A 12,158-nucleotide genomic window follows, 5' to 3' on the forward strand; every position below is an offset into this window, starting at 1 on the left:
CCCTGAGCCCAGGCTCTGAGCCCTGATGGACAGAGGACAGTCTGGGGGTGTCTGTGTGTCTGTCTGCAGAGCTGCTGGGCTCAGGCTGCTTCTCCCCTCCTTTGGGGCTTTCTGGGCAGAGGCTGGGAGGCTTTGCCTCTCCTCCTGCAGCCCACTGGACAGGGGAGGAAACTGAGGCAAGCACCAGGGTCCTGCAGGGGGAGATCTCAGGCCTCCCTGACTCCAGACCCTGAGCTCTAGCAGGCCCTGAGGGGCTAAAAGCCCTGGAAGGGCTTCTCTCCATGGAGGATCCTTCCCTTGCTGGCCTCAGGCCCGGGGCTGCTGCTCTGAATTCCTCTCTGCTGTCTCTGGGGCTCGGGAGGGGAGAACACACAGGCCTGGGCTGGGCATGGCCTGCCCTCCCCTGGGATGGGGGCGTTGGGGGCCCCCCAGGCCCTTCCCTGGATTCCAGCCTCTCCTTCCAGGCTTTGGGCCTGTCCAGGCTGAGCTGAGAGGGAGCCTGAAAGGGGGGCCAAAAGGGGGAGGCAGCAGGGGGGGGTCCAGCACCCTCTGGGGGGCCCTCCTAGGCCTGCCAGCCCCCAGGAGCCCAGGAGGAGCTCTTTCCTGCAGGCATCCCCAGGCCCGGTCCCCAGAAGCCTGGCTCTGCCCTCCCCCAGCAGGGGCTCCAGGATAGAGCATTCTGCTCCAGCTCTGAGGCCAGGAGACAGCTGGGAGGAGGGCGGGAATTCCCTGAGGGGTGAAGGAGAAGCAGGGAGGGGCAGCCCCAAAGCCAGGGTCCCTCCTCACAAAGGCTTCTGGGAACGGACAGGGTGGTGAAGGAAGGGATGGGGCCTGGGCGTAGGGGAGGGACGTCGCGGGCGGAGCCTAACAGAGGGGCGGGACTCGGGCAAGGAGGCGGTGTCTGGGAGGGCCGTGGCAGGAGCGGAATGGAGGCGGGGCAGAGCGGTAATGGGTGGGGCCTAAAGCAAGGTGAGGTTGAGCTACTGTCTGAGGCAGAGGGAGGTGCACGCGGCAGGCGGGGCGGGCTCCAGGTCTGATCAGGGGCGGGGCCTGAGCTCGGGCGGGCTTTCCGGGTTTTAAACTTGGCTTCCTCCATCCCGCCCTCTCCTGCTCGTGGGCTCCTGCGCACACTGTTCCGTCCCGGAGGAGGTGAGGCGTCTGTCCTTCAGGGATCCCCCCAGACCTGGCATGGAGAGCTTGGAGGAGTGCGGAGAGGACGCCGCGCTGGAGCCCTGCAGGACCCCCCAGGTAAGCAGCAGCGGCTTCTCCTGATGGGGAGGCTCAGGCAGCGGGTGTAGACGCTCCTCTCTCCTAACATGGAGACTCAGGCCCAGGTGTAGACGCTCCACTCTCCTAACATGGAGACTCAGGCCCACGTGTAGACGCACCCCTCTCTCCTGATGGGGAGTCTCAGGCCCACGTGTAGACGCACCCCTCTCTCCAAGGCTCCAAAGTCACCCGTTTCCCTTCTTGAATTCAAACCCTTCCCTGAAGCCCCGTCCTGGTGTCCGGGTCCAGCCGGATACAACCGTGGGGTCCGTGAAGCAGCCACCTAAAAAGACCATAGGGGGAGAGAGGGGAGACCAAGCACGCAAGGAAGACAGAGTCTGTCTGATAGTGTCAAGGCTCGTTTATTGCAGGTGCAGGGTAAGAATATATTGTGATTAAGGACGGGTTGTAACAGGAGGGAATGTGAAGAGTTTTTATGGTTTGTGGCCGTTGGTCTAGCGACGCCAGTTTCCAGGAGGTAACTTGTTTGTTCAGATTCTCAGAAACCCTTATCTTGTTCCTGGTCAAAAGTTTTCCCCAGATATGGTCTCTGACAATTCCCCCTTTCCTTTTTATTAGAGGGAAGGTTTTTAAGTCAGGACTGCAGCGACGGCCCCTGTCTTAGGCTACACAGGGGGAGTTACTGGATCATCTGGGGTGGAGGACCTGTGCTATTCCCGTCATTGGGTTACCACCCTGCTAGTAAGTTGGAGACGATCAGTATCAAACGGGGTGTGTGGTTGGTCAGTATCTGTTATTTCAATACGATGATATTGGACCCTAGGGAACTTAGTAAGGGCTGAGTCAATGTTTGATTTGATAAATCCTTTGATAAATCCAGTCAGGCGTTGGAAAGCCCAAGGGCCAAAGGTGAGGATTAGGAGGAAGATAATAAAGGGAACTAGTATAGTGGGAATTAGGGTAGAAAGCCAAGGGGAACCTCTCAAAAGGTTGTTGTACCATCCTTCTTGGGCCTCGGCCTCCTTTTTTCTAAGGGCTAGGCGGTCTCTTAATTTTGCCATTGATTCTCTGACCACGCCCGTGTGGTCAGCATAAAAGCAGCATTCTTCTTTAAGGGCTGCACACAATCCCCCATCTTTTAAAAGAAGCAGGTCGAGGCCACGTCTGTTCTGTAGTACAACTTCTGAGAGGGAGGATAGGGATTTCTCTAAAGCAGAGACAGATTTTTCTAGGGCTTCGAGGTCAGATGTCATAGCAGAATGTAGAGCTGCGAGGTGTTGGGTCTGTAGGAGAGGGGTGGTGCCAGTACCAATGCCGGCAGCAAGACCCCCAATACCTAGAATGATGGCAAGAGTAGAGAAGGGTTCCCGCATAACCCGAGGGAATGAAGACAAAAGTTTACCCAAGGTGGTGTCTGAGTGATAGGTAATTCTGGGCCATAATTGTATAAGCACACAGAATTCAGAGGAGGTATTAAAAACCTGAAGGGAGATGCTGTAATGGGGAAAATTTTAGCTTCTGGGATTGTTATAATATTGCACAATGGCCGCCAAGGAATTTACTTATGAAATTCCTAAAATTGAAACACTCAAGTCAGAATGGAGTTTATGGAGGTTTAATCACACTGGGAGTAGGGAAAGGAGAGGGAGAGAAGGAGAGAAGAGAAAAGGGAAAGGGGCTACTCAACCTCTGACCAAGGCAGAGTGAGTTCTAGGCCCAAAGGGCCAAGGTGGAAAGAATCAGTCCTTAACTCACGTGAGTGATCTGAAGGAAAGCTGTCTGCAGGCATCCTCTCCCTCGAAGCTCCTAACACCAACTGCCATCTAGCTCTCTCCACAGGAAGTGAGCGAATTCCAGAGGCTGTTCCTTACCTCACTTCCTGTGTCTCACAAGTGCCAATGGTTGGCTCGAGCTTAGCTTAGGACAGCCCAGGTGGGCAGTTAGTTATTTCTGATTTGTCATTGACTAGCACATGCCCGTGTAGGTGGGTGTGCACAATTTTTGGGTGCTAGACCAAGATGGAGACTTTTAAAATTCACAATCCCCCCTGATGATGATTGGGAGACTAGTCTCCCCAATTGATCACTAAACATAAGCATACTGCACCCCCAAAATTTCTAACTGTAAGTGTATACAAAAATTTTTTCCCACTAAGAGGAAAATTATAATAGTTGTAAATATGGGGAAATAGAGGAGAGAGAAAGACAGCAAACCAATGTTTTGCTGGGCGCATTGACAAAAGCCAATTAGGGGGCAGTCCCCTTTGGCATAAGAGTGTACATTCAAAAGATGTTCAATCAACCACACCCCAAGGTTCATTCTGGATCTTCCTGTAGTGAAAAGGTTTAGATATCTTTCTGCAAACAGTTCATTCTCTGGATTCAGTTAGTTAGCAAGCTTCTTCTCTGAAGATTTCTCTCTCGAACAAAATTTAAATCTTGGATTTGATGAAATACAATCCCCCCTGAAGAAAGTGTTGAAAAAACACTGAGTCCAGCTGAGGATTCAAGTTTTAGTTGTGGGAGTGTGTGAGTTAATCCAAAAGAAAAACAAAACAAAATGAAAATAAAATAAAAAATCAAAATGAAAAGAAGAAAAAGGGAAAAATTAAGGGAAAAATATAAACCCTTTATATATGCATATTTATATTAAAGAAGAATTCAAAGTCAGTATCAAAATTCAAAAAAAAAATCTATGTATACAAAATTTGAGAAAGCAAGAATAAAAAAAAATTTTTATTTTTACAGGCCCCTGTATTAGGGTCCAGTTAAGTAATTTCTAATCCCACAAGTCTGTAGGACAGAATGCAGCATATTTTACTTCCCCATTTGCAGCCAAGGCTACAGGAAGTTGCCATACTATAGGAGAGAAAAAAGAGGACCAGATTTCTTATTTTATATCTAGGGAAGTGTTATTCCCTCATCTGATTTTACCTTCGTTCTCAGGGATGGATGGAGTCAGGATGGTAGCCAACCTTAGGTACTTGTCTGTAGGTACTTTCATGAAGAGTGTGGATACAGGGAAGGCCTACATCTTAATGTCTGTCAAGTGTCGCAACCCCGAGTCTCACACTAGGTTCAAGTCCTTGGTATTGGCTTAGAAATGCATTAATCCTACCTGGATTGGTCTTTTGATTTTTAGACCTGTGAGCTCTTTTGGCATTATCCAGGTTATCTCTGTGCTCCTTTTTTGATCCTGTTCCTAGAATCAGACACAAACATTAATCATAGTCCCACAACAATTATCAATAAATGGCAGGTTCCCAAAGTCTAAAGCTGTTTGGGTGTGTATTAGTAATAACAGCAAGTATATATATTTAAACTAATATTGTAGAATAAAATTAATATTGATCATATGTACCTTAAGTACATAGAAATGAGAAAAGGGAAAAAATAAAATAATGTAAAAATAATAATAATAATAAAATAAGGAAAAGAGAAAAAAGGAAAAAAGGAAAATAAAATTAAATTTAGGAATTCAATGTGTCAAAAGCAGAATAAAACAGTTTCACTTGTCAATGGGTAGTTATCTCCAATGCATGTATAGGATACAGTCAATCAGTCTCAACAGAGGATGCTCTCTTTACATGAGAACAGTGAATCCAAGAGTCCTTTTTTCCAACCTTTATAGATGTTGGAGTAGTTAACAATATTTGGAATGGTCCTTCCCATGAAGGTTCAGTTGCTCCAGTATGCTTGAAATTCTTAATATAAACTTTATCTCCTGGGTTCAGGTCATGCAGAGAAAAGTCTAGTGGTCCAGCTTGTACTGCAGCTCCGGATTCATGAAGTTCACGTAGTTTGTGCTGTAATTCCTGTATATAGGAAGCAATAGTAGTATCTCCCCCTAATAGCGATGTATAAGCCGGGGAGAAAGGCTTAGCCTGTATAGGCGGATGTCCAAAAAGCATCTCAAATGGTGAGATGTGTAAGTCTCCTCTAGGCCTGCTTCTAAGATAAAATAGGGCCAAAGGGAGAATTTCAGGCCATTTTAAATGGGTCTCAGTGCATAATTTTCCAATCATAGTTTTAAGTTCTTTGTTCATCCTCTCAACTTGGCCTGAACTCTGGGGATGATATGGAACATGGAATTTTGGAGTTATCCCCAAGCAAGAATATATCTGGTTTAGAACAGAATCAGTAAAATGACTCCCCCTATCGGAATCAATACGTGCTGGTAGGCCAAAGCGAGGAACAATTTCTTTTAAAAGCACCTTAGCAACAAAAGCTGCTGTGGCTCGGGCTGTAGGAAATGCTTCCGGCCATCTGGTCAGTTGGTCTACTATGACCAAACAAAATTTATATTGTCCAGCCTTTGGCATCGTTATAAAATCTATCTGCAGGTGCTCAAAAGGTGTGTAAGCCAGAGGACGTCCACCAAAGGCTTTGCTACGAGAGGCGTGTTGGTTATATGCCTGGCAGGTAGGGCAGGATGAACACACTTTAGAGGCTACAGTAGTTATACCAGGGACTATCCATACTCTCTTAACAGAGTCCACGATGCCCTTTTGGTACCAAAGTGGCCATTATTATGAACAGATTGGCAGATTTGGTGATAGAAACTTCTAGGGAGCAGGGGTTTTCCTTCAGATGACACCCAGACTCCATTGATCTGTTTCGCTTTGAATTTCTGTTTCCATTTTTCCACTTCCTTCTCATCATAGGAAAGTGATAAATTTGAGTCATCAGTAGTTGTTAATGTTAGAAGTAATTCAGGCCCTTCTATGGCTGCTAGCTTTGCAGCAGCATCTGCTCGGTCATGTCCCCTAGAGACAGGGTCGGTGCCACCTGTATGGGCAGAGCAATGAACTACAGCTAGGGCTTCAGGCAGCTGAAGAGCAGAAAGGACTTCATTAATAATTTCTGCATTAGCTATGGATTTTCCAGCTGAGGTTAAAAATCCTCTCTGGAGCCATAGCATCCCGACTGAGTGACAAATGCCAAAAGCATATCTAGAATCCGTATAAATTGTTGCCTTTTTACCCTTGGCAATTATACAGGCATGTTTCCGAGCTATGAGCTCAGCTCCTTGAGCGCTAATGTTAGAAGGTAATGAGGCTGACCACTCAGTGGCAAATTCTGAGACTACGGCAGCTCCACTGTAGCTGATGCCATCCCTCATGAAAGAAGAACCATCAGTAAATAAGATCAGGTCTGAGTTCTTTAAGGGAGTGTCCAAGAGATCATCCCGAGGCTTTTCTGCCATGGACACTAGTGTTTCACAACTGTGTAATGGTTCTCCTGAAGTTGGTAAGTCTGGAAGCAAGGTGGCAGGATTAAGCGTTGAACAGCATTTCAAAGTAATATTTTCATTATTTAGCAAGGTTATTTCATACCTTGTAATTCGCTGATCAGAAAATGCCTGTGTTCTCTGTCTTAGCAATAATGCTTCTACCTCATGTGGACACATAATTGTCAATGGGCATCCTAATACTAGATCAACGGTTTTTGTCACGAGTAAAGCAGTAGCAGCCACTCCTCTAAGGCATGGTGGTGCTCCTGAAGCTATTGGGTTCAGCTGGGCTGAATAATAAGCAACTGGACGCTGAGAAATCCCCAGAGTCTGAGTTAAAACGCCTGAGGCTACTCCTCTTCGCTCATGTACATACAAAGTGAATGGCTTGTTGTAATTTGGGATGCCTAGAGCAGGGGCAGATAAGATAGCCTTTTTTAGCTCTGATAGAGTTGACATGTGTTCAGGCTCTAATTTGAGGGGTTCAGGGACTGCATCCCTTGTTAGTGCTAAAAGAGGTTTAGTAATTTCCCCATAGCAAGGAATCCATTGTCTGCAAAACCCTGTTGCTCCCAGAATTGCTCTTACCTGTTTTTTAGTGGTAGGAGCACTCAATTTTTGAATATTCTCAATTCGCTTGGGAGAAATAGAGCGGGCACCAGCTGTCAGAATGAACCCCAAATATTCTACTTTGGGGAGACACTACTGAACTTTATCCTTCGAGATCTTATGACCTCTTTTGTGCAATTCCAAAAGCAGGTGTTTACTATCTTCCTGACATGCTTCTGCATCCACGGAAGCCAAGAGTAGGTCATCTACATATTTTATTAATTTGCTGTTTTTAAATTTTATATTATCTGTATCTTGTCCCAAAATTTGTGCAAATAAGGTCAGACTTTCTACATAACCCTGGGGCAGACGACTCCAGGAATATTGTATGCCATTCCAGGTGAAAGCAAAAATATGCCTCGAGTTCTCATGTATGGGTATAGAAAAGAAGGCTGAGCACAAGTCTACTACTGTAAAGTATGTAGCTGTGCTAGGAATAGAAGAAATAATAGTATTGATATTGGGAACTATGGAGTGTCTCTTTATAACGTGATTGTTCACAGCCCTCAAATCCTGTACGAATCTATAGAGGTGTTTGCCATCGGGCCCCCTTTTTGGTTTTTTAACGGGGAGGATGGGCGTGTTGTATTCAGATTTACAAGGGAAAATTATTCCTTGGTCAATTAAAGAATTTATTATTCGGGTAATGCCCTCCATTGCCTCCTTGGAAAGAGGATACTGAGGAATGCAAGGAGGTGGGCTGGATTTAGTTTTTATTTGCACGGGAGTAGCTGATTTAAGTAAGCCTACATCAGTAGAAGATGTGGCCCAAAGAGACTCTGGTATATCTGTAGGTATTTCAAAGGTGGGAGGCTCCTTTGCCTCCTGGCTCTCTGAGAGAAATACAGGGAGTAAATTTAAGGTTTCCTCGGGCACTTCTAAAGAGAGGGAGCCATCTGGGGCGCACATTATTGTGGCTTGTAATTTGCATAGTAAATCTCTCCCCAGCAAATTTGTGGGAGATCCAGGCATTAAAAGAAAAGAATGTTCAACAGTTAGGGGTCCCACACGTACCATGCGAGGAGAAAGTTTTGGGACCTTTAAAGGTTTTCCTGAAACACCTACTACATTTAAAGAGCCAATAGAATCACATTTCTCATCTGGTTTGCTTACTAGAACTGACCTAGATGCTCCAGTGTCTAGAAGACAGTCATAGTATGAATTTCCTACCTTTAAAGTGACATGAGGTTCCTTATTGTTCGGGGGGGGGGGGATATATAGGGATTATTGGCATTAAAATATCAGGGTCTGGAAAATCAAAGGTCTCATTCTTTGATTCCAAGGCCCTCACCCCCCCCTTCACACCTTCATAAAGATGCTTGGGCAGTTTTTTGGGACCCTCCACGCTGTTGGGGGTGTTCACCCTGAGTGTAGCGTGGTCGAGCTCCATTTCTTATATATTGTTGTTGGGCATTTTTTGGGATAGTATCATTTTCTGTATTTTGAGCACTGTCATTTTGATTGGCATTGTGGTTCCTATAGTTATTATTCCTAAAGGTGTTATTATTTCTTGTTTCCCGTAGCCTGCTCCTACAGACTATCATTGCATGGCCTCTCTTCCCACAGAAGGTGCATATTAAGGGGTTTGTTAATGATCTATCTGTGGATTCCTGCAAAGGGGCCATGGTCTCTCCCTTACTTTTCAATTGTTCCTTTAAAATTTCAATTTCTTTTTCTAAGTCTGACACTGATTTATTGTGTGTCTCAGGTTTTTTTGTACGATTATTATAGGCATATGCTGCTACTTTCCTCAGTTCTTCGAGGTCCATAGACTCCCAGTTGGGACAGTTGGTTTCAAAGTAGTCTTTTACTGCTGAACAACAATTCCTAACAAATTGTCTGCGTATATGTTTAATGTCTTTTTCTCTGGACAAATCAAGGTCCATATATGTACTTCCTACGTCAATAAGTCTGTCCATAAAGTGGGAGGGGGTCTCATCAATTTCCTGTCGGGATTGTTCAAATTTTTCCCATGCATCAGGGCTATCAGAGCAGTCTCTCATGGCTTTTAATAATGCTTCTCTGGCCAGGACTAGTTTTGTGTGATCCTGTATAATATTAGGGTTCCAGTGTGGATCTACAGTTGGCCAGTGATGAGCACCTCTACCACTTTTCTTATTAGCTAGAGAGATGACATTATTTTTCTCTCTCTTTGTCAGAAATGTATCTAACAAATTCTCCACATCCAACCAAGAAGGGTCAAAGTTTCTGAATATATTTTCTAATTTTTCTATAACCAACATTGGTTCTGCCTCAAATGATTGAACATTGTGCTTGAATTTTTCTAAATCATCAGGTTTAAAAGGTGTATAGTGTCTTACAGACACCAAGTTCCCTTCTTTATTAAAGGTGGGTACTTCCCTCAATGGAAATAAACTTCTGTCTAAACTATCTGGTGTTACTGTTTCTAGGCTACTTGCTCCATTTTCAATGTTAGGATTATTGGCTGTTGGAGATTAGAGCATTAGTGGAGGGGAGGGCAGGGGGAAGGGCTGGGACAGGAACAGGGGGTGGGGCTGGAGCATGAGCATGGGTGGGGGGGAGGGCAGGGGGAGGGGCCGGGACAAGAACAGGGGGTGGGGCTAGAGCATGAGCATGGGTGGGGTGGAGGGCAGGGGGAGGGGCTGAGGAGGCAGGGTAAGAGGCATGAATAGAAGGAGGAATCAGGGTGGGAGGGGCAAGAGTGGCAGGGGGAGGGGCTGGGTGGTCTGGATGGGGAGGAGCTGGTTGGTGTGAAGGGGCTGCTATTTGAGCCAAATCGTTTTGGGTAGGGTTGGTCAGGGAATCTGATAATGATGGGGGATGGAGAGTTAAATCACTCCTATTATAGGATGTTTTTAACTCCCTTTCACTGTTTTGCAGGAAGGTTTTTATCTCTCCCCATTTTTCCTCCCTAATTTCATCCAGGGAAGTTTTCATCTCTCCCCATTTTTTCCCCCTAACTTCATCCCGTTCCACCAATTGTTGATAAATAAAAGCATTTTTTTTTTTGTAATTTGTTCAATAAAAGTATTTTGGTCCCGAATTCTTTGATCAGTGACAGTATTCAGTTCTTTATGTTGCTGATCAATAAAAGTGTGCAGTTCTTTAATTCTCTGATCAGTATTAATATTTTGTTCCCTAAGTTGCTGGTCAATAAAAGTGTGGAGTTCCCTAATTCGTTGATCAGTGATAGTATATTGCTCATTAATTTGTAGATCAATAAAAGTGTGTAGTTCCTTGATTTGTTTAGTTATAGAAGGAACAAGGGAGTGTTCTCTCTTAGAGGTTAGGTATATTATTGTAAGTACAACAATTACAATCCCAAGGCAGATGAATGTAAGGGTCACGAAGAGGTTTATAGTTTCTGAAAAATACCATCCTAGAGAAACACCTACTAAAAATCCAATGTACTTGGTCATTAAACTTATAAGCCAATTTCGAAGCAAAGCAGACAGTGGTTGTAGCCACATCTTTCTTCTTTGAGTCAATTACTAGGTTGCCTGTGACTTTTTTTTTTTTTACAGTAGGGGGCTCCCTAGTCTACAACCCTATACAGGCTAAGGGCCTATTGTGTTGTAAATTCTCCTTAGCAAGCTTCTGGGAGGGGTTACAAAAGCCTAATGCAGGAAGGTAGAAGCTATGAAAAGGCTGATTAGGAGTGAATAGACCGTAAACAAAAGGTAGAGCTAAACCTCCTTCTTTTACAAAGTGTGTATATGGGAGGGTCCCAGCAATCTTCTTTAGCCCTCAGGCTAAAACTGCTAGGACCATGTGCTATCTTCCTTGAGCAAAGCTCACTTAAATTTTTTTTAAGACTAGAAAGGCCAGGAAACAGAAAAATGGGTTTTAAATTAGCTCCCTAGCTGTATTCAGCTGTTTTTTTTTTTTTTTTTTGCGGGCGAGGAGCTCCTAAGAGCTCCTTCTCCTGAGGTTCCTCGTTGCTAATCAGTTGATTAGGTAATCCTGGCCTGCCTCTCAATCTACTGAGCCACCTCCTTAAAGTAAAAGGAGAGGGAAATGAGAGACAAAAGGGAGAAGAAAAAAAAATCCTGTTGACCCCAATTTAACTTAAGGAGAAAAGGAGAAGAGAGAAAAGGTGTTTTATACTCACCTGTTCTGGCAGCTGTGTCTTTAAGCCAAGGTATTTGGTAAAAGGACTGACGGAGTGAGTAATAAGTGGGGTGAAAGGGCAAGAAAATTCAGGAAATTTATTGAGGTTCTAGAAACTTTCGAAGCACTAAAGCAGGGCCAAGAGCCGGAGTGGGTAGCCGGGGTGGGACCTCTCCCGGGTGATTAGTAAGGAGATCAGAAGACTGATATAGTTCTTTTTCCCGAAGTGGTTACGCCAATTGTAATGGGGAAAATTTTAGCTTCTGGGATTGTTATAATATTGCACAATGGCTTCCAAGGAATTTACTTATGAAATTCCTAAAATTGAAACACTCAAGTCAGAATGGAGTTTATGGAGGTTTAATCACACTGGGAATAGGGAAAGGAGAGGGAGAGAAGGAGAGAAGAGAAAAGGGAAAGGGGCTACTCAACCTCTGACCAAGGCAGAGTGAGTTCTAGGCCCAAAGGGCCAAGGTGGAAAGAATCAGTCCTTAACTCACGTGAGTGATCTGAAGGAAAGCTGTCTGCAGGCATCCTCTCCCTCGAAGCTCCTAACACCAACTGCCATCTAGCTCTCTCCACAGGAAGTGAGCGAATTCCAGAGGCTGTTCCTTACCTCACTTCCTGTGTCTCACAAGTGCCAATGGTTGGCTCGAGCTTAGCTTAGGACAGCCCAGGTGGGCAGTTGGTTATTTCTGATTTGTCATTGACTAGCACATGCCCGTGTAGTGTGGGTGTGCACAATTTTTGGGTGCTATACCAAGATGGAGACTTTTAAAATTCACAATGCAGGGGGTGAGGCCGGTGTTGCAGGCCCAAAAGGTGTTATTGGGGGCTTCTAAATAATGAGGGGAGTGGGAGATGGAAAGGGTAACATTACAAAGATGGGAGTGAGAGGAAGGGGGGTGACCTAGGCAGAGGCCTTTGCCGGAAACTTCGGCAAGGGTGAGGCGGTGGGGGTACGGGGTGCAGCGAGGGGAAGGGGCTGAGGTGTT

The 12,158-nt window shown here is 45.3% G+C and overlaps 1 protein-coding gene across 3 annotated transcripts in view; it reads left to right on the forward strand.

The window, feature by feature from the left end:
• The first annotated feature begins 1,068 nt into the window (after window positions 1-1,068).
• LOC100009893 (zinc finger protein 260-like) overlaps window positions 1,069-12,158 on the forward strand; it is a 29,699-nt gene continuing 18,609 nt past the window's right edge. For 2 of the 3 annotated variants that reach the window (XR_008913080.1, XM_056803547.1), the window contains exon 1: window positions 1,070-1,248. Coding sequence is in view for 2 of the 3 variants with exons in the window: in XM_056803547.1 (XP_056659525.1) it covers window positions 1,189-1,248 (60 nt within the window). In the remaining variant the exon portion in view is untranslated. Of the gene's footprint in view, window positions 1,249-12,158 lie in introns of all 3 variants that reach the window. The other variant, XM_056803549.1, reaches the window with a different exon arrangement.

Source organism: Monodelphis domestica, chromosome 6, assembly GCF_027887165.1.
Source record: "Monodelphis domestica isolate mMonDom1 chromosome 6, mMonDom1.pri, whole genome shotgun sequence".
Classification (NCBI taxonomy): domain Eukaryota; kingdom Metazoa; phylum Chordata; class Mammalia; order Didelphimorphia; family Didelphidae; genus Monodelphis; species Monodelphis domestica.